Source organism: Ciconia boyciana, chromosome 14 (assembly GCF_034638445.1).
Source record: "Ciconia boyciana chromosome 14, ASM3463844v1, whole genome shotgun sequence".
Lineage (NCBI taxonomy): Eukaryota > Metazoa > Chordata > Aves > Ciconiiformes > Ciconiidae > Ciconia > Ciconia boyciana.
The window spans coordinates 121,032-143,181 of NC_132947.1; the positions used below are offsets into that span (position 1 = coordinate 121,032).

A 22,150-nucleotide genomic window follows, 5' to 3' on the forward strand; every position below is an offset into this window, starting at 1 on the left:
TTAATACTTCTTTCTGTACATCTGTAAAGCATTCTGGGAACTAGGGATCTCCACCAAAAAAGAGCAGGAACATGATGGAATACAACCATCTCTTCAAACTTTAATGAAGTCTTATCTAAATACAATAGAGTTTTGATTTTTTTTTTTAAATCAAAGATGATTTATCTGAATGGGTGTTTCTTCTGTCTCTGAAAGATGCCTGCAGAAAAGATATTTTAGCTGTTCCTCTAAGTTGTTGTTTATTTTGCAATTTTTAATGACAGTGGATTTTTCTGTTTTCCTAGAGCATATAACTCCAGCTACATATTATATTTTATAAAATTACTACATTAGACAAGCTGAAAAGATGTATAAGTTTGAAGGAACAATGTTTTTAATTAACTTGCCTCGTGTCTTTCTAGCTCTGAAAATAGCAACTGTCAATTGGCAATCCAAACTAAATAAAGCTGCACACCATACCTCTGATTACAGCAGCACAGAAGCAATCTTGAGGAGAGGACAGGCCTTCAGCATCACTCTGAACCTCCAAACAACGGTGCAACCTGGGGACAACTTCACCTTTATTGCAAGCACAGGTAATTTCCCCATGGCACTCACCTCACATCCAAGTCACTCCAGCTCCAAAACGCTAGTGCCTTACAGCTCTATGGGGTCCATTCCTGAATTATTAGGCTTTGTCCTGTATCATTCAGGATTCATTGTCCTTTTACCCTTAGGAGGTCCCATTTTAAAGTTCAATCTGCACCTTAGGGCAATAGACAGTTAAGGTAACAAGTAACAGAAAGGTAGGGGCCATCCTCAATCTAAAAACAAGCCTATATCTCTGCTCCTAAGGACCTACCTGCAATACTGCAAGTTGTCTTCATTCTGTGGTCCCTGAACATTTTGCAACTCTACCTCCCACAGACCATCATCCCCCATTTGTCTCCTCTCCTGACTCTCTGCTTCACCTGTTTAAAGTCACCTTGATTAACTTAATGTGTTCTCTATTACTAGAACAGTCTACATGACCCCATTCATAAGACTCCTATCTGTATCTTCCCAAAAAGCTTCTCCAAAAAATTCTCCAGGCAGCTGCTAACTCTTCATTAAATGTGTATTAAAATGTATCATCGCCCATCCTGCCTACATATTTTTGAACTGTCAGGTTTTCAGGACAACAGGCTTTGCCTCCTCACTTGTCTAGAATGATTATGGGTGTACTCACCTTTACTGGGTCATGCACGTAACACAGAGGGCTGCATAGTATGATTCTATGGATTGGAGTGCAGCTAGTTTACATTGAATAAGCATTTGATCTGATAAGCCACAATCTTTCCATGTAGTCATTAAAAAAAAAGTGGAATTGAGATCATCACTGACCGCAGGTTTGTCACCCACAGCTGTCATTCAGAATTGCTGTCCCTGTTCCCTCTGGCAGGACCATCTCCAGCAGAATCACAGCAGACCAAGGCCATATTTAACCTTTCTGAGGAGGGTGCCAGTGGCTGGAGTGCAACCCAAGAGCCCAGTGAGCCTGGCTGCATGAACTTCACAATATTCAGCCCAGCCAATGCTGTCATTGGACGATACAAACTCAAACTCCAGATCGTTTCTGGGAACAAGGTCTCTTCAACACTCCTGGGCCAGTTTGTGCTACTCTTCAATCCCTGGTGTCCAAGTATGTTTTGATGTATCATGTCCTTCAAATAACTCATTGTCTCAGTCAGGAAATCTGGGTGTCACAGTAAAGCATGTACCTGACAGTCACAGCTACAGAAAGATTTGTTTTTGCTCAACATCAAGGATCAAGTTTTTGCCCTTTCTTCAGTGCTGCAATGAATCAAAGATCCAGCCTCTTGCTTGTAGAATAAGAAATCAGAGGCAGGAAATATTCCAAATATTTATTCTATAATTTTTTTCCCTCTGATACTTGTCTTCAGTTGTAAACCAAGCAATATCTACCAGTAAGACACATACTGAGATTAGTGAAGGGACAGGAGAATAGTCAGTTGCCCTCAAAGGAACTTCATGCTTATTTTATTCACTCTCTAAATTATTACAGAGGTTTAGCAAGGGAGTCCTAAGCCTGAATGCACAGGCAGCCTGACCTGGTCCCTAGAACTCCCGTTGAAGTGTGATTTTCAGTTACAGCAAAACAACTTTCTTTTCAGCCAACATGTCTCATTCTGCTTCTAGATGATGATGTCTATATGGCTAATGAAAAGGAGCGATGGGAGTATGTTCTGAATGATAGCGGAATCATATTCCAGGGACTGGAAAAATATATTCACCAAGAAGCTTGGAACTATGGACAGGTAAACAGCATCATCTATTCCAGAACTTTGAAAATAAGAACAGTGGGTAAATAGGCTCTTGAGGAGAGAGAATCATTGTCTCATAGTATAAGAGTTCAGTATTCCTCTCTCACTTACGATTTTCTTGCAGATATATGTCTCACTTACTTATTAATACATCACAGCAGCCTCAGGATCGTTTCCCCTGTCGGGCATGTGCTAATACAGAAATAAAAGAAACAAAGCACAATTTTAGTTTTCTTTTGCCTATTACACAGACTGGCGAAATTCTACTTGTTTCTTGACCCTTGTAAAGGGCAAAGCAAGCCATTCCGGTATTAACCTCCAGGTATTGTAAGGCTAGTACATCTAAATATTTACACAGTTGGTTCAGTAATGGGGCAGAAGACACTAAAAGGATATCCCAAACCTACTCAACTGAAACAACTCAAGTTGGAATTTTTGAAAATCAGTTTGGCCTTCTAAGCATAACTGCTAGAAATAGTCATAACTACAGCCCATCTGTAGTCACATAGCTATCCTGCAACTTGTTGGGCCAGTCAAAACCATTCCTGACCGCTTCACACCTTCCCACTGCACCACCAGTTGCACAGACAGCATTTCTATTAATCCTCCTGATCACTGTGGCTACTTTTACACTAATAAATGAAACAAGGCCCGATCTGCTTTCTGTCTCAGAGGTCAAGTGGCATCCTTGCCTGACCACACCCATACAGCATAGCACTTCGGCATTCTCTGGGCCCAACACAGTGTCTCTGCGACCCTAATCCACAAGAATTATTTTTGTGGGCTTCTTCCAGTTCAGATCATCTGACGTAGGTGAAGGCAGCCCATCAGAGTGAAGCTTTCATAACAGAAGGGTACCTGTAGGGGCATGACAGGATGTGGGAGGGTGCTAAGCCTGCTGAGCCAGACCTGGAGTGGTCTTGTCTGTTCCCCCAGGCCACGTAATGTCTTCATGAATGCTAGTAGCTATGGCTCCAAACCCATGCTCATAAGCATGCTGTCTTTAAAATACTATGGAGAGTCAGCAGCCTAGTGCTTATGCTTTCTTCTTGGCCCTATTTTCTTTAACAGTACAGAAAATGCCTATATTACCAACATCATCCTATTGTGCTAGGAGAAGGAAAATAGGTGGGGAGTTTGTCCTTGGGTTTATTTATGAAATTAGCCTTTAATTTATTGCTTGTTTTGATTTCAGTTTGAAGAGGATATCCTTGATATCTCTCTGACTATACTGGATCGAAGCCTGAACCACCGCCAAGATCCAGCTATTGACGTATCTAACCGAAACAACCCTATCTATGTGAGCAGGGTTATCAGTGCTATGGTAAAGTGATAAATTAGTTACAGCTGTACAATGCACCTACTAACAAAAACCCCAATACTTCATTGTGAATGCCTCAATGATTTATAGGATTAGCTAACTTTTCTGAAAAAAATAGCTACAGAAGAGATTAAATGGAGATTTATTGTCAAGAAAAAATACCCAAAAAGTTTAATTTACCTTCTTCCCAAAAGTTTGCTGATAACTGAAGGAATGTTTCCAAGAACTTCTGGGGAACATTGAATCTCAGATGTATTTTCCTCCTAACAGATTTTTCAGTCCATTAGTTTTTTTCACTGATTTGGAAAGCCTGTGTCTGTTCTGAAATAATTTGCTAAGTTTTTCAAACACCAAGAGAAGCATGAAATATTTTGGAAAATCAGTTTTGTATGGCTGCATTTAATGTATTTAGTGTTCTTCACTTAAGGGGGATTCGTTCAGTGAGGCCTGTATGCATTTTCTTCAACAAGTAGTTATATCTTATCCACACACACTCCCATCCTCACAAACATAAATGCACAACTAGGCAACTGAAAAGCTTTCAGTTTTATAAATAATACATGCCTTACCACATTCTTTATCTGAGATTCCTCCTTTATAGCTGTGATCCTTTTCACCCTTTTAGACAGCACTCACTCTAGGCAATTTCAACTTCAACAGGAAGCAGATAACTCTACTTAGATGTACAGAATTAGTAAATACTTAAGAAAAAAAAAAATTAAAAAGAACTTACTGTTTTCTGTACAAGCATACATGACACTTAAACAGGCCTCTAAAATGGATGTGCACAAATATATGCAAGCACATCTAACAAGTTTGATAAAGATATATGTACTATGTGCACATTTGCAACAAATGCATATTCAGAGAAAATATGTACTTCTTGAGGCTTCCATATAAATCACTTGAGAATGTGAACCAATACTGAATACACAGTGTAACAGTATAATGACATACAAGGAGGTGAAATTAATCAATGAAACAGAGAAAATTGAAATAGGCTGGCAGTCAGTACATTTGGGAACATTTGTACTGAAAAGCAAGGCAGTTTTGAATCATCATACTCTACAATCTGATCTGGGTTTGATCCCATTGTTGCACTTAAGCAGACAAAAGTCTACCTAAGATTCAAATACTATGTCCCACCACTCAGCCGGTGAGAACAGTGGTACAAACAGGGTCATTTCTGCCTACTTCCCTCTCTCCCTTTTTCTGTAAATACTTTAATTCTCTCATGAGAAGGACTCTTTCAGGTTAACAGCAATGACGAAAAAGGAGTAGTGGAAGGGAAGTGGAATGGAAAGTACTGCTCAGGAACCAACCCCTTGCAGTGGAGTGGAAGTGTGACCATCCTTCGAAAGTGGTACAGGGGGAGATACAAACCTGTCCGGTATGGCCAGTGCTGGGTCTTCGCAGGAGTAATGTGCACAGGTATACATGAAGGGATGAAGAATGCTATCAGAAAGGAAGCTTACTAGGATTTCCTTAGTTCTAATTTTGTGACATTATTGTTGAAGCTGTTTCAGCTTTGACAGAGAGAGCGAAGAATCTATGCTCTCCATGCATGAAGGGTTATTTTCTTCTATTTTAAACAGCCATAGGTTGTAATACTGCACCCCAGTTTTGTAAGTCATCAAACAAAATGCAAAGCAGTTTGCCAGGCTGGGCTGGTGAAAACAGCAAGGTCTCCTGTTTCTAAGCTAGGATTCAAAGAAAACCCATGCTCTTTTAAGTCTCCTCACAATGCCAGTTTTCTACTGTTGTGGTGACACAAAAACAAATCACAATTCTGAGGACCTGTAAAGGGAGCTGCAAGTCAGGAAAAGGATTTAATCCTAGCAGTTTCCATTCAGAGCTGCTCTGAGAGACGAGTCACTTCAGGGAAAATATAAAGGAAAAATAATGCAATCGAGAGATACGTCTCAGAGAGGGAGAGGAAAAAGAAACAGGTAACGGAGAAACAAACACAGGGAGAAAATGGGGGAGAGAATAGGATTAAGAATGAAAGATAAAAATAAATGGGTGAATCTAATTCTTATTAAAAAGAACATGGCAGCTAAGAATGTCATCTGAGTGGAACTGTCTTCTAAGCAATTGTGCACAATGACTGTGACTTGCATTGTAGCTGAGACGGAAGTTTCTGAGGGTTTGTTTCCCCGCTGAAAACATATACACTAGACCGCTCTGCCAAGAAAAACAGAAAAATACTTTCTAAACGTCTGTAAAATAGGTTTACAGCACTTTCATGGTATTCTATATTGCAGTTCTGAGATCCTTGGGAATACCTACTCGTGTTATTACAAACTTCAACTCTGCCCATGACAGTAACATAAATCTGAGTATTGATAAGTACATTGACATTTCCGGAAAGACCCTGCACTTGACTGAAGACAGTGTGTGGTAAATATAATTTTTTTCTTAATATTTCTTCCATTATATTCTCCTCTAATTAAAAGACCTAGAATCACGCTCCTGAAAAACATCCCCAATCATCTCATGCTCCCAGTGATATAAAACCCCATACCAAAGAACCGACAGAGCAGAGTGTTCAGAAATGCAATACGTAGTCAGTTTCATCACTCTGAAGAATTAACAGAGGAGATACTTTGTACCATTGCTATTCAACATATAATTTGAAAATATAACTGCTAATTTTGTCTCTACTATATGAAAGTTTAAATTTTTCCAAAAAAAGTTGAAGAGTGATTAACCTCTTGGCCAAATATTATATCAGCTTGTCCCTCAATTCCTAGAGCAGAGCACTCTCAGAAGCCCATAAGTTTTAGACTCAGCTCCTGTGCTACACGTTGATTGTCTCAGTCTTTCGTGATGACCATTATACATCCCTTGCACAATACCAAGAGGTTACTAAAGAAAAGGTGATATGTTTAATGCAGCTGAGAAAAATTCCATCCCATCCCTTAGGAAGAACATGCTGTTTCTTTCACCTCAGAGAAGCTGTTAAAAATCATGCTTTTGACAAACAAGTGCACAGAAACTATCACACTGCAAATGTGTGTTGTACTGCATGCATCAATGTTTCAGTCACCAAGCACCCTATGCCATGTGGACTGAATGGGGGGACAAGGGTGACATGAAGTAGAAAGCAACTGTGAATTAAGTACTGACAGAGAGCAATGTGCGCAGGAGACTTTTGGCTGTACGGCATGTTGTTCTGGAATGACCAGAATTGACTACTTGACTCTGCAATGAATTATTTTCCTTTTAACATTTTTTTCATAACATCCCAACATTTCTCAGAGATCTGAACAGAAAAAGCTGGCAAAGAAGGGGAAAGAGGTACTCAAGAAAGGAGTCAGTAGCTGGTCTCTCCACAGAGGAGTTTTCATTCACTCAACTAGGGTTATTTCTTGCATTGCACCAGAAATGTATCAAATCTTTCAATATAAAATCAATTGTATGAATCAGGCGTTCCCTCTTCTACCTCCTTTACAGGAATTTCCATGTGTGGAATGAATGCTGGTTCATTAGAAGAGATCTTGGCTCTTTTTATGATGGATGGCAGGTTCTGGATGCAACACCCCAGGAAAGAAGCAAAGGTAACACTGTGGTAAATATAAAAAGCTGTAGATACTGTTACTCCTAAAGATTGCTACTGAAATTTCAGGACAACTCTCTTCTATCTACTCCCTGTAGATGTAGCATTAATTCAGGTGCACAAGAAAAGCAATACCCACTTCAATCTCCAGTAGGTTTTCTTTCAGCCTCTGGATTGCCTACTAGCATGCAAATTCTTACTTTTTTTGATCCCCTGCCTCCACAAAAGCCAGCACATCTTAAGTTCACTTATCTGACCCTTGCTTTTCTTAGCTCCTAACATTACACAGATTCATAAAATGACATAGAATAGCTACGGTTGGAAGAGACCTTTAGAGTTTGTTTACTCCCTGCTCGGCACAGGGTCAATTAGAACAGGTTTCTCAGGACCATGTGCAGTTGGGTTTTGAATATTTTATAGGATGGAGACTCCACAAGCTCTCTGGGCAAACTGTTGCAGAGTTTGACCACCCTCATAGAAAAAGTTTTTTTCTTATGTTTAAATGGAATTTTCTATGTTTTAATTTGTGCCCACTGCCACTTGTCCTTTCACTGGATACCACTGAGGAGAGACTGATTCTGTCCTCTTTACACCCTCCCATCAGGTATTTATACACATTTATAAGATTCCCCCGAGCCTTCCATTCTCCAGGTTGAACAGTCCCAGTTCTCATCCCTTAATCATTGTTGTGACCCTTTGCAGGACTCGCTCCCATATGTCCACATCTTGTACAAGGAGCCCAGAACTGGACACAGCACTCCAGATGTGGTGTCACCAGTGTTGAGTAGAAGGAAAGGTTCATGTCCCTTGACCTGCAGGCAATGGTCTTCCTGATGCAGCCCTGGATGTTGTTGGCCCTCTTTGCTGCAAGGCCACATTGCTGGCATTAGACACATTTGCTGGCTTGCACTGGACAGATTTAGCAGCAAAGCAAATTAAAACCCCTTTTAGTAAGATGCTAAGTAAAGATTTTAGAGCTTATAGTCACAGGGTTGAACCAAAGAGTTTACAACAGAAAATAAAATATGCCCCATGAATCTACCCTATATTTTACAGGACACATTGGAATGGGTAGGAAGATATTTCATATGATGTCCCCATGGCACGCAACAACATGGAATATATTTACAAAGCTACATGAAAGAAGCTCCAAAATGTTCTCTGGTTCTGAAACCAAGTGACATAGAATGGCTTTTATTCACAGCACTGAACTCCCCCTCCCAGGCCAAAATAATAGCACAGCCTGCTGGGAACAAACCCTGGTCTGTCCCCTTCCCTGAATTCTTCACAGCCACTGTCTGAAAGATCACAAGGGGGGGGGGGGGGAAAAACACACTAAGAAGCTTGCTAGCTAGTAAACAGTGTGGATGACCAACGGCCAGCTCTTGGGTTCACACTTTGGCTCTGGTTTTATTTACTAATACAGACACATCTTCATTGATCTAGTTTGGTGACCTCCATCAAAAGATTCATTTATTTGTCCATTTAAAACCCACCAAACTCCAGATAAACTGCCTCTCATTCCCCACTACTAAGTTTACCAAATTTAGCTTCCTGGTTCTTCTCAATGCATATACAGCATTGATGACTCACATCTCATAAGTCTGATTGTACTTCTGACTCGGCTTCCATCCTCTCCTCTCCTTTCACTAGACAGCTTAGCATACGGCCTTGCAAGCTGTGGAGGGTTAGAACATTTCACATAGCACACATCATAAGAAGCATTAGCTCTCCCTACACCTTATTAGCCTTACAACCTCCTCTGTGCTCCTACCTTTTGATAGAAAATTGTTGTGGTTTAACCCCAGCCAGCAACTAAGCACCACTCAGCCACACGCTCACTCCCCGCCCCTGTGGGACGGGGGAGAGAATCGGAAGAGTAAAAGTGAGAAAACTCATGGGTTGAGATAAAGACGGTTTATTAGGTAAAGCAGAAGCCGTGCACGCAAGCAAAGCAAAACAAGGAATTCAGTCACCACCTCCCATTGGCAGGTGGGTGCTCACCATCTCCAGGAAAGCAGGGCTCCACCACGCGTAACGGTTACTTGGGAAGAAAAACGCCATCACTCCGAATGTCCTCCCCTTCCTTCTTCTTCCCCAGCTTTATATGCTGAGCATGACGTCATATGGTGCAGAATAGCCTTTTGGTCAGTTGGGGTCAGCTGTCCCGGCTGTGTCCCCTCCCAACTCCTTGTGCACCCCCAGCCTACTCGCTGGTGGGGTGGGGTGAGAAGCAGAAAAGGCCTTGATACTGTGCAAGCACTGCTCAGCAGCAACTAAAACATCTCTGTATTATCAACACTGTTTTCAACACAAATCTAAAACATAGCCCCGTACTAGCTACTGTGAAGAAAATTAACTCAATCCCAGCCAAAACCAGCACAAAAATGCATGTGGAACCTCTGGACATGCTGTTACCATAATGCACAGATGTAGAAACAATGCACTTTATCCAAACATGTCTTTGGAGTGACTACCTCCCCTCTTGCTGTCAGCATGAGGATTTGTGTTCTTTTGCAATAGGCAGTCATTTAACTTCTCCCTCTCTCTAATATAGGCATATATCAGTGTGGTCCTGCCTCCACCAAAGCCATTAAGGAAGGTGATGTGAACCTGGACTATGACAGCTCATTTGTGTTTGCAGCAGTGAATGCTGACTACGTTACTTGGATTCACTATAGCAACAAAAGAAAAGAGAGAATTTATTCTGATACTAGGAAGATTGGAAAATTTATCAGTACCAAAGCAGTGGGCACCAACTCCCGTGTGGATGTCACCGCTAATTACAAATATGCAGAAGGTAAATTCTTTATTACAGTTGTCTTGCCACTGATGGTCAGAAGTGAAAAGAATTTAGGCCCTCATTGGATCGAGCACTGACTTAATTTCTTTACTTCTTCTGGAGCAAAGTAATTGTGAATTTTCAAAGTCTTAGGGCTCGTTGTCAGCTGATAGTGATTCAATATGGCCTTTGTGACCCTTGATGAAATACCAATGTATTCAACACAAAGTCAAAGCTACTTCTGTAAAACATTCTGTCCCAGCTGTTCTGATCAGCTGGTGAGAATATTTCTGTTATGACATGCAGCAATAGCCATTCTGGAGAGTTGTTTGGGGAGAGTTTCTGCAAAAGGATTTTTTCACCCTTCTTAATTTCAGAGGAGAGGGTAATTGCCCCAGCTTAGGCAGAACTGAGCTCTCCCAGGAGTTATCTTTCTACTGCTCACAGCTTCTAAGAGCCAGCTAAATAGCCAGCTAAAGCTGACAGGCAGGTTTTACCTTCCAGCCTTCATGGCCATGTATATTCATTTGCTTTTTTGTCAAAATTAGCATTTAGGTTAGACCTCACTTTCTCCTCTTGTGTATCTTTGCCCTCCTCAGCTTTCCTAAACTGTATTTACTGAGAGCAATTATGGCTCCATTGCACTATATCCAGCATGCATGAGATCTCTGACCATGTTATCTTTCAAAGCAGGATCCTTGAGAGAAAGGCAGGTGTATAAAAAAGCACTGAAGCTGCTTGGTGTGAGAAGCACTGGAAAAAGAACCAAAATTACAAGACCTAGAAGACGATCTTCAGTAGCATGGAGACAAAATACGACACAGCCTGCACAAAAACCCAGTATCTCAGGGAAGCTGATCCTTGATGCACCTCCTGTAATTGGCCAGGATATCCTCCTTACCTTGGCACTCAGGAACTTGATCTCAGATTTCAAGACCATAAAGGTTAAACTGAGGTCTTCAGCCATTCTCTACACAGGAAGACCAAAGGCAGAGATTTTGCAGTTGTCCAGGTCTATTAAACTTGGATCTGAAGAAGGTAATTTTAATTTTATTACAGCTTAGGACAAGACATAGCTTTGGTTTGTGGACAAATCACATAGAAATAATGAATGGCTCAACAAGTGCATGACCTGCAAACGGTTGGAGGTTAAGTCTATTCAGGGGAAAAGAGACATATATATTTGCCCTGTCTTAAGCATTTGCTTTTGGGCACTGTCAGAAAGGATACTGAGCTGGGTGACCTTTTGTCTGACCCAGCACAGCCACTATTAGTTCTACACGATGACCTTTTTTGGTAAGAGAGAACAACTAAGAGACATACACCGGAGACTGCTCAGCTACCAGCTCCCCATAAGCAAAGTATAAAGACAGATTAAAGGGGGAAACATAAGCCTACATCTCTTGCAGCAGTAGGACAGTAACTACACACTGCAGCAAGAGCTACACTACCTGCAGATAGTGGCCTTTGCCCTGCTTTTATAGGGACAGTGCTGAAAAATGCGACGTGTAGCACAGATGAATATAACTACCCTCTCAAGCTAATACACAACACATTATAACTCTTTCCACCATTCCAGCAGTAGATGAACATTTTTTCTCAATGTACCAAGATCCATTGCTTTCCTCACTGGCACAGAGACTCTGACTGTGCACCCTCTTTAAAGGCAGAGGCTGAACAGCTGCATCAGCAGGGGCATTTACCAACCAACCCACCTTTTCACTTCTGCCTCCTTTGCAAGGAAGGAGCATTAAATGCCCAGCTTCAGATAAATGAAAAAAAAAAAAACCAGGAGGGGTTGCCACATATATCCATCCTCAGAACTGTCCAGCTACTGAACTGTACCTGATCATTTAACATGTGATGCGAATGTAAGTAGAAGTCACCTATGAGCATCATGCCTGTCTGTTGGCTGCCAACACCCACAAATGGACAGCCCCAGGGTGATAGCATCTTTGCTCCTTAAAATACAGATCTATTACAGATAGCTGGTACTTAGACACAGAAAAAAGAAGAGGGGGAAATTCTGTTTCTATTTCCATTCCAGTGAAAGAGATTTCATTCAAGATCTCCTATTCCCAGTACAAAAACTCTCTGATGGATGACAGGAAGATCCTAGTGACTGCTGTGTGTGAAACCAAACAGGGAGCCTCGCTGCTAGTGGAAAAGGATATTGTACTTCAGGATTCTTTTCTCACCATCAAGGTAAAAGCTAGTCCCCCTTGTCTCCCTAGAGAGACGTGTTGAGAAGAAGCAACTATAATCCTTACTCCAGCTACTCCTCATGGGAAGGAGTGAGGAAGAGAAATCATGCCTGAGGGTGATTTGATCTTGTTGCCCTAGTAATAGGCCATGTGACACAAGTGAAATGAAATACACTCAGGAAAAGCAAACCTTTCCAAGGCATAGCTGTGCTATGGTATCCTTGCCATGTTGTGCTTGTTGACATGGCACTGATAAAGTTCTCAGTGTTATGAGGGTTACAAGGTAAGATTATCTCCAGTGAGACAGACAAGACAGACAGAAACAGAGAGAGACGGAGAGATCTAGTCCATACCTAGGCCTCCACTTTTGTCAGGGAAGTCTGATCATTCTCTTCCAGTTTATTTAGGAAGCCTGATTTTTACCAAAGACCTCTTCGCTGACTAGCTGATAATGCCTGGAACTGTGAGGGTCATTATTACTAATACTCAAGGAAGTTCTTTCACCTATCAGGAAAAGTGGCACTTTTCACCTTCTGTAACATCTTCCAAATGATTAATGATTAGAACCGGAGGCTTTTTTTTCCACTTAAGACTGACTTCTGACAAATGTTGTACAATGGGTAAAAAGCAATTCTTAGTCTACAGGAAAGACCATGCACTATGTGTGCCTGGGGACAGGCCTGGGTTTGCATGGCCCATCACATGCACATAAACTAGCTTAACTTGTTTTGGACAGTTCAGCACATTCACATGCTGTATCAGACATGGGATCAAATGCTATCTGCCTACTGTACTGTAAACAACATAGAGGGAGTATGATAATTCGCAGAGTCTTTCAGAGCCTCCAGACTAGATTAGCTATCCCAAACCACTCTGTCAGTAGCATACAGGAAAAGCAAGGTGACACACAGGAATAAAAAGTTTGGATTTTTGTAGGTCTGGCGATTTCTGAATACCAAGTTCTAGTGAGACTTTGTAAAAAGCCTTCTGTGCTGTATCATGCAAATAATAGAGTCAGCTTATATAAGGCAGGCACCTGAATGAAATTACTTCAATTCCATGAATAAGTTTCAAGAAGAGTTTATGTTTCTGTGGATTGAAACTTCTGTATAAACATAGTCAATAATAGAGAAATGCAATTGGGGTGCTGGACTTCTCCATTATGTTAATTAATATTACATTATCTACAAAGATAACCAGATACATCAATTCCACTCTATCTCAGTCAAAATAAGGTAATGAATACGCTTATCTGCTACTTGGCATTCTACTTTTTTTTGCCTGAGATGCCACAATTCACCTCTGTCTCACACCTCCAATGTTTTCTAATCCTAAACCTTTCATTTAGCCTAAATAAAGCTAATTTGATTTAAGCTGCCTACAGTAGTTAGCCATATATACCAAGTTAATATTTGTATTCTCATTCCATTCTCATTCTGATAAGTACCATATACTGTGTTATAATAACACCATACACTGACCAAGTTAAAAAGCTGGGACTAAATGGTAGATTCTACAGTAGTTTGTTCTTTCTCAGCCACAACGGATGGCTGATTCAAGCCTGATGCCCAAAAATATGTACATGTATTAATTCCTGGCTCCTTCCTCTCCAGGAGATCCTAAGAGGGTAAGTGGTTTGCAATGGGAATGAAAAGAGAAAACCATGAGAAAGAAGTGAGACTAATGCCGTGGCTGAGCAGAATGTTTTCTCTCTGTAGGTCCTTGGTCCAACGGTGGTACGCAAGGCTGTTAATGTGCAGGTCACCTTTACCAACCCACTGTCTGAAGTGGTGACAGACTGTGTGCTGAGAGCAGAAGGTAGTGGCCTGCTCAAAGAACAACTCAGAATCAAGTACGTAAATGCTATCGGGCTAATAACGTGTTCACTTTGGTGGGAAATCTGGAATAAAAGTGGGGTTTTTTAAAAAGATTCTGTCAAGCTCATGACTTTTGTTCGCAACAACCTTGGACAAAATACCATCATGTCAGTACTCTCCATATACTACCTGGAGTTTTTTACACCTCCTTTGCCAAGCTTTGAATTACAGAATGCTCAGGGAGTGGAGAGATGGCCTGCTTTTAACGACAGTATGTAACTCAGAGTGCTGTAGTTAGTGACTGAATTATATAAAGGGCAAAAATTTTAAAACTTTCTTCTCTTTGTGGTTTGCAAAAGGAAAACCAAACAATCCTTGAAGGATAAGAGAGAAAGTGATGATATCTTTTCTCCGTGAGATATTAAATTACTAAAGAGCTAGGACATATACTGTAATGAAATGTCTTTTAAAAGTGTCCACTGATATAATACCAGTAAGAAATTGTTCTCCCATCTCCTCCATGGTTATTGTTTTAAAAACATTTTTTAAAGTCTCCAAAATATTTATGCTGGGGGAGTTAGCACCAAGAAACTGTGAGAGGAAAACAAAAAAAGTTAGCAAAAGATGGATAATGATGTGAATCACTAAGGCTTCATTTACACTGAATACAAAATTCAGGTCTAGATCCTGACCTTGAACCTTAACTTGCCTTACCAGCATCTCTATTGCTCAGCTTCAGTACCTCCTTAGAACAGAGGCGCCCTTTCCCCCCACTCTCTCTATTTCCTGGTGCTACTATCAGTCTCCTTGTGTCAGACAGCCAAGAGTCATTTCTAACTATGGACATAAAATCAATAGGTAATTATATTTACCACACCAAAATACAGCATGAGCATATCTAAAGTACTATAAATGTTGTGAGTGTTGAGGGTAATACATACAGTTGGATCTGAGCTCTTCTAAAGAGAACCTTTCTGATCATTCCTCAGGTGCTCAATACGTTTTGCCCTCATGATACAAGCCCTAACTCTCTATCACAGGTTGAGAACTGCAACTATTCCACCACATCCATTACAGCCTGATTAGTTCTTCAAGGATAGTGTTGTGGGGGCTGTGAACATGGAAGGTTATGTCCACCTGTGCTAGGAGTATACAAACAAGCAGCCACTTACTCTGACTCTTCCTTTCCATACTGTCTTAGACTTGGGGACTCTGAAGAATACATAGCAAGAATTTTTTAGCTGCTTGAACTTACAAATGTATTCTGTCTTTCAGTGTGGCAAGAATGGCCCCCATGGAGAGCTCAACAGTCCAATTTGAAATCATTCCCTACAAGAGTGGCCCCAGGCAGCTTCAGGTGGACTTGGCTTGCATCCATTTTTCAGACATTAAGGGATTTGTGATGCTTGATGTGGCTCCTGCTCAGTGATATAACCTGAACATCAGTTCAGTTTTGTCTTTGTTTATGAGACTGGTGCAGTGTTCATACATTATTATGACTGGGAGCACAGAAATGCAGACTACTCAGCCAAAGTAAGGTGATGTAATATGAACGGAAATGAATAAAAAGGTACTACACACTACACTGTAAAGACAGTGTCATCTTTTTAATTTCCTAACCTTTCTTATGGACCTTCATGAATAGAATTACTAGTGGAAATCATTATGTAATAACTTGAAGGATAGGATCAAGTGTGATGGTTTTCAGCATTAGAGCCTGTAGCAATGATAGCAGCTAGATTTCCAAGGAACACCATTTAAAATCACTGGTTTCGTAAGCTTCATTGAATACAATTTAATTATATTCACTAGATGTAAGTTCTATTCAGTAATAGCCAAAGCACTACCCAAGCAGTGGACATAATTAAATTCTAGAATTAAATTTATCATTTCATCTAATTACTAGAAGGAAAATACAGCAATAAGATATGGCAGTGTTACAATAGAACTCTCTTCTAATGACTGGAAAAATGAGAAGCTATTCAATAAACAATACTCTTTAATTCACAGTTTCCCTATTCAGATCATGATTTAATCATGTGGTAAATTACAAATAATGAAATATTCAGCACAGAAATGACTGGGAGTAACAGTACAAAAGCAGATAAAAGAAACATGTCATTCACTAAGCAGTGGCAAACACTAGAGCATCTGAAATAATAACAGGCTGGAATAGCTGTTCCTGAAAACAGGAATGAAGCAGAACATCATTAAACAGTAAATAGGTGATCTGTCATCTGGACTAAGACACATTTATTTACACACATAGCTCTTCACATATGCACCACTGTCTCAAAATGCCCGGAGTTCTTGCGGGATGAACTAAATGAATGAATGAAACTGCTCCAAAGATAAAAGGATAAATCATTACCACAGGCAACCTGACTGAGACCAAAACCCATTACATTTCTATCACTGATATACTATAGTTAAGCACTATGCGAATTTTCATGTATACACATCTTACAAATTCTCCTCCTCATACAGCCTCAATTATTACTTACTTTAGTTGGCTCTACCAGGAAAAAAAGAAAAACATTTGGGTCTTGAGAGGGGGGAAAAGGTATTTAACACGGAAAACATACTGTAAGAGATGTCTTATAGCCCCTATACTATGGGTTCAACCCCAAACCTTGTTCAGCTGGCTACATCTCTGCAATCACCCTCTCCCAAAGAAGCTTCTGGATAGTAAATTTGGCATTTTAATGTAAAATTGTATTTTAATCAATTAACATTTTAACAGCAGCTTCCATGAAACTTCTTGTTGGATAGCACTGCATTCAGGTATGACAAACCCACAGAGGCAGGAATATACAGAAATTCTCATGCAAGTCACAAAATATTTTGAGGAAATGGAGATGTCACAGGAAGTGTACTCAGAAAGAGTGCAGGTGCACAAATAAAATCTCCTCTCTTCCAGGAGCATAATGTTTTATCCAAGGCTTAAACCTCCATTTACTAAAGTCTCCTTCTTCTATCAATCACACATGCAAAAGTATCATTCCTAGTGTTATCTAAGACAATATAATCTTTAGAGATATATTGTTTATGTAGTTGCACAGATATACACAGCATTCTTTTAAAAGATGTGGTAAGAAAAAGTATTTGCCCCAGTTCACTCTTTTTAATGAGCACTAAAAGGAAAATATAAAGAACTTTTATTTTTACAGGTGGTTAGATCTTTAGGACATAAGAAATGTTAAGAATTCATAGGAGAAGAAAACATTGAACTCAATAAATCATTCTGTTTTCATCTAAACAAAATGCATTTCATTTCTGTGAGTCTAAAAGAACATGACTGCAACTGGCCCTATGCAGTGGTGGAGCCACAAATGCCAGAACAGCTACCAAGAACTCAGAAAAAAGAAAAAAAAAAAAGAAAAAAAAGTTAATTTTAAAAAGAGTTTACAGGAGAGGAAAAACTGGTTCCTGTCCCCATTAGGCAGAAAGAGAGAAAAAAATGCAACTGATGTAATGAATAAGTAAATTTCTCAATACTCTGCCGACTTAGGTTCTCAGTTGCACTAAGTAGCTCCAGAAACAGTTTCAGACAAAGCCAAAACTGATACCTATACTGTTTTGTTTCTAGAAATTACCTAAATACTTTCTATTATAACTTTTCTAACTTAAGCACAGCTAAAAGCTTTCAGGACTTATATGTAACTCTGAGGCTGACTGCTATGTTTCATTGCATTTTAAATACAAATGACGGACAAGACGAAGGTGCCAATTTGGAAGAATTATTGCAGGAAAAACTGACTGAGCTATCATACTGGCCCACAGCAAAGGACTCCAAACTGTATCCTCTTCATAAGGAACTGCAGCAATTGCCTTGGACTATTTACAAAGGCTTTGCTAAGCATAAATACGAGCAATTTCCTAAACAGAAAATTAATGTGTGGGGGGACCCACTTTACAATGCTTACTTTACAATGCCTTCTGGCTTTGTAATCTCATCCCCTACTAGTCTGAATCTGTTCTAGGACTAATACACAGTAGCAGTGATCAGAAGCCATAACCAACACAGGCTACCAGTCAATGCACTGGTCGTAATTATTTTGGCATCATGCATTTTGATAAAATTGGAGTGGGGGCTGGGGGAAAGGTTGGGTGTTTTCATTTTGCTCCAGGTCAGAAACTTCTCGCTGTACTACAGGGAGAATTGGCCAAACTTGTCCCCAAGACCAGTTGAGAAAAAGCAGCCTATGACATGTATTTTTGTTTTGTACTGGCACTACCTTCAAGGTTGTTACTTGGTCACACCTGCTGCCACACACTTCACCTAGCCCTTTATCTGTATCTTACAAAACCATCGTATCTACCCTCCTAACTTATGTCAGAGGAAGTTCCACCTGTTTCCTTGCATGCAGGTATCATAAAGCAGACAGGAAAAGACGACTGATTTTTCTGTTTGCAAAGGCAAATACTTTACAATGCTTCCAGAAGTGCTCAGAAAGCACAGGATGGGAAGAAAAGGCTACGGACAATATAATCAGAAGAATGTATGAAAATTCACAATTAACAGTCACACATCCTCATTCCACAAAGCTGCTTAAAGTAGATCATCATCCTCCATGAGGAAGGCCAGACTATGTCACCCATGTCTAAATCCATTGTATCCATTTATTCCTTTCAGAGTTAAAAAGCCCAAATTAGCAAAGATCTGAATGTTCCTAAGAGACAATTTGACCTTTTCCTGCTGACAACACCTAGTACTGTCCAGCAATGCAGTCCTAACTTCCCCCAGACAGAATATTTCACGGACACAAACTGACTCTTCGACACAGATTAAACTCAGGTGTCGTTTAAATTTCTTTGATTTAAAGCCAACAAATTCTTCAAAACATGTAAACTCCTATTTTATTACATCAATTACAATATTTTGCCACCCACACATATACTTAGAGGGGATGCGGAAGCTTGTCAAAACTAGTCAGCCCAGAGAGACTAGAATGAAGATTGAAAAGGACACGCACACGCACACACAGGAATTCAGATTTCTCCAGGCAAAGGAGAGGGGAATAGGTAGCTTTGCACCTATCAATTAAGTTTTGTAGGATCTCGGAAAGTCAGGGTATACAATCCTCCAGTAGCCTCAGGAAAGGCCTTGAGGTAGTGATGGTATTTCACAAAATCTCATTAAATCTTGCAAGAATGCAGACTGTCATTACATTTGCCGTCAGTACAGCAAAGCTATTCAAATTCCTTCAGTATTTCTTCTTAAATACAATCCAGGAAATTATTTCAGACAATGTTTGTCACACAAGCTTGGAATGACCTCATCCTATTTAACTATTTGTAAGGGAAGCCTGCTATTCAAAGGAAATCAGCCCTAAAGCTTGTGCCAAGTTCCAAGTTTTGCAACACTTGAGGTTGCTGGGTTTTCAGGGTGTCAGCATTATTAACTGCCCTCAGCAACCACACCCAGTTCAGTTTCAGTATTAAAATGCAGATCTGGCCAGTGCTGTGTACAAGAAATACACATTCTTCCTGTGTTAGACATAAAGACAACTGTTCAATTAAACTAATGTGTAAGTGCCCAAGGAAGGATTTAAATAGCTTTTGCCAAACCTACAATCTTTACACAGCCCTTAGTCAGAAGTCAATGGTGGAGTAAAATATGGCTAATTATCAGTACTTTTCTTTATAACTATGCAGTTTAAATCTGAGCATGCCCAAGAGGCTGACCCAGCCCTCATTCCATTCTGATCACTCAAAAAAATCAAGTGAGCACTAGCTGATATGACACATTCATACTATGAATTGGTCTTGAAAGACACTAAAATCAGTCTCCAGGATGGTGAATGTTTCTCCCCACCATTCTGTTCCCCTGATCTAAGTTTCTAGAGCCTTGATTCAGGCAGTCAATTAAATTATTACCCTTTTACAGATTAAAAACAAAACAAAACAAACAGAAATAGCCGAAGTTGGTAGTTTCAAATCACTTGGTTCTGTCACCAAAGCTGCATTGCTTTACCACTTGGTACCTATCACTCTTGTGTACTGAATGTGGAGGGTACTGCTCACTATAAGAGACAAAACAAAAGGCCCAATGTAAGCACTTCTTGTTGCTCTAAAGAAACAAGAAATTCCACCAAAAAGGAAAATTCACATCTAATTCGTGGATGTGCCATGTCAGAGCTGGAAATGTAGACACAATAAAAGGGAAACTTAGATATATGTATTTTTTGATCACTACATTCAGAAAGAGACCCAATTATTAAAGATGCTCACGTAATATTTTAAGCTTCTATTTTCATAGGTAATAAAGACGATAAAGATTTTTACGGATTTATGTTTACACCTGTAAAACAACAAGAATCCCCAAGCACTATGAAGATAAAAACACAGTAATATCCAGGCAGAATAGATACTTTCAAGGATCCTATGGATCACTTTTCCTTTAGATTTCTATGAGCATGTCAGGGATGTAGTGGATACAGAACAGTGACAACACTTGCCTAGGCCTGAATGATGTTTTTCAGAAGGAGCAATGCAAGAAGTGAGTGCAAAAAGGGTACAAAATCTGCTCATGACATAAAGCCATTTAAATTACTGAGGACTGAAAAACTATGTGGAACTTCAGAGGGTCCCAAACAGGGCAAAATAGATGACAATATAACAATCAGTGAAATTCAGCTTGGTAAATGCACAGTAGGAAAGCACTTTTTAGTCAGCCATCATGCAGAGTGTTACGTCAGCCCTATCGAGTGCAGAAGGAGACCTCAGCATAAACAGACAGCTCAACTGAGATTACAGCACCTTGTGTTTCTATGATTCCCACTAATGACATGTTAGACTGCAAAGTAGACAGGAGGGGACTACTATAAAGAATATTTATCACTAACAAGAACTCTGAGAGTGATATTAAATCTTGCATATCATGACATACTCAGTCTTGAAAATCATCAACTACGAGATGATGCCTCACTTGCTGGGGTGAAGCTCATGCACATTCTTCTGAGGCATCTGGCATTGTGTACTGTCAGAGACCAAATTAGACTGGATGAACCCCCATTCTGATCCAGTCGAGCAAGTTGTACATGCTTCTGCTTTTGTTGCATTTTAGAGACAAGTATAGGTTTGGACGTGGTTAATTGTGAGTGAGTGAATGTTAATTCCTACCGAATACTTACAATGAATAAGGGGATTCACTTGGTTGATTTCATGGATCTTGTGCACATGAGGTTACACATGCTAACACTGATGTTAACAATATTGCAGCCTCAAGTTCAGAGGTTGAAATCAGCATAAGCCGAATGCTGGTCTATTACAGCTGTAGTTTTACAAACAATGGTATGCATCAGAAGCATGATTAATGTGTGTTAAGTGCACAAGCAAATTACATTCACAGCTAGCAACTGTACAGAACAATGGACTGGAATACATATTATAATAAAGGATAACTTGAGCTCACACTCTTCGACTTCTTGAATAAAAGGAAGCCTGAAAAATAAAGCTGGTATCAAGCTGACTTTGTGACCGGAGAGATCAGTGAGAAGGACTTACAGGAGACATGGATTTTGCAGGGAAAAAACAAACCCAGTCTTGTCAAAAGAATGTCATAATGAATGCTGTTCCTGGAGCTCTAACACAGATAAGTTGGTCCTGTTGAAAAGACTTTCTTTTTGGAGCCAGAAACATGTAAGTAATAGCTATGTGGAAAGCATATGAAAGAACCACCTTTAAAACAAATCTGCAGGACAAAGTAAATCAAAAGGTTACTGAATTTGCTCTTTACAGTTCAGACTGAAAAAAATACTACTTTTCTGAAGTGTCTGATCTTCTTTGCTGGAGGATCTTAGGGCAACACCTTTGGAGGACCCATATGGTAGAGCTACCTGTCATTGTATCTGAAGGACTGTCCATTTGCCCACTTCCTGACACAGAACATACCACTATCAACAGACAACCTTGTACTGAAGCTAGGCAACCAGTAAGAGAGGAGAACCTTTGTGCACAACTCCAAATACAGTTATGCCGAGTGCACGGAAGAAATACTCCTCCAAAGTGTTAGTGTAACCACCTTTTAACCACCATAATATAAGGAACACAAATACTAGTGTATACACTTTAGAAATACCTATCAACATGTCTAAAAGTTCAGAGCGCCTGCATAGAGACATGCAAATTGCTGGTTGCGTATAGCAAAATAACTGAACCA

At 40.0% G+C, this 22,150-nt stretch overlaps 1 protein-coding gene across 1 annotated transcript; it reads left to right on the forward strand.

Moving 5' to 3' along the window:
- Window positions 1–346: 346 nt before the first annotated feature.
- Window positions 347–15,415, forward strand: LOC140659633 (protein-glutamine gamma-glutamyltransferase 6-like). The gene is made up of 12 exons (XM_072879500.1): window positions 347–575; window positions 1,421–1,660; window positions 2,179–2,297; window positions 3,499–3,627; window positions 4,878–5,055; window positions 5,889–6,024; window positions 7,081–7,184; window positions 9,741–9,983; window positions 10,659–11,003; window positions 12,013–12,170; window positions 13,888–14,021; window positions 15,262–15,415. The coding sequence occupies exons 1-12, from the start codon at window positions 347–349 to the stop codon at window positions 15,413–15,415; spliced, it is 2,169 nt and encodes a 722-aa protein (XP_072735601.1).
- The last annotated feature ends 6,735 nt before the right edge of the window (window positions 15,416–22,150 follow it).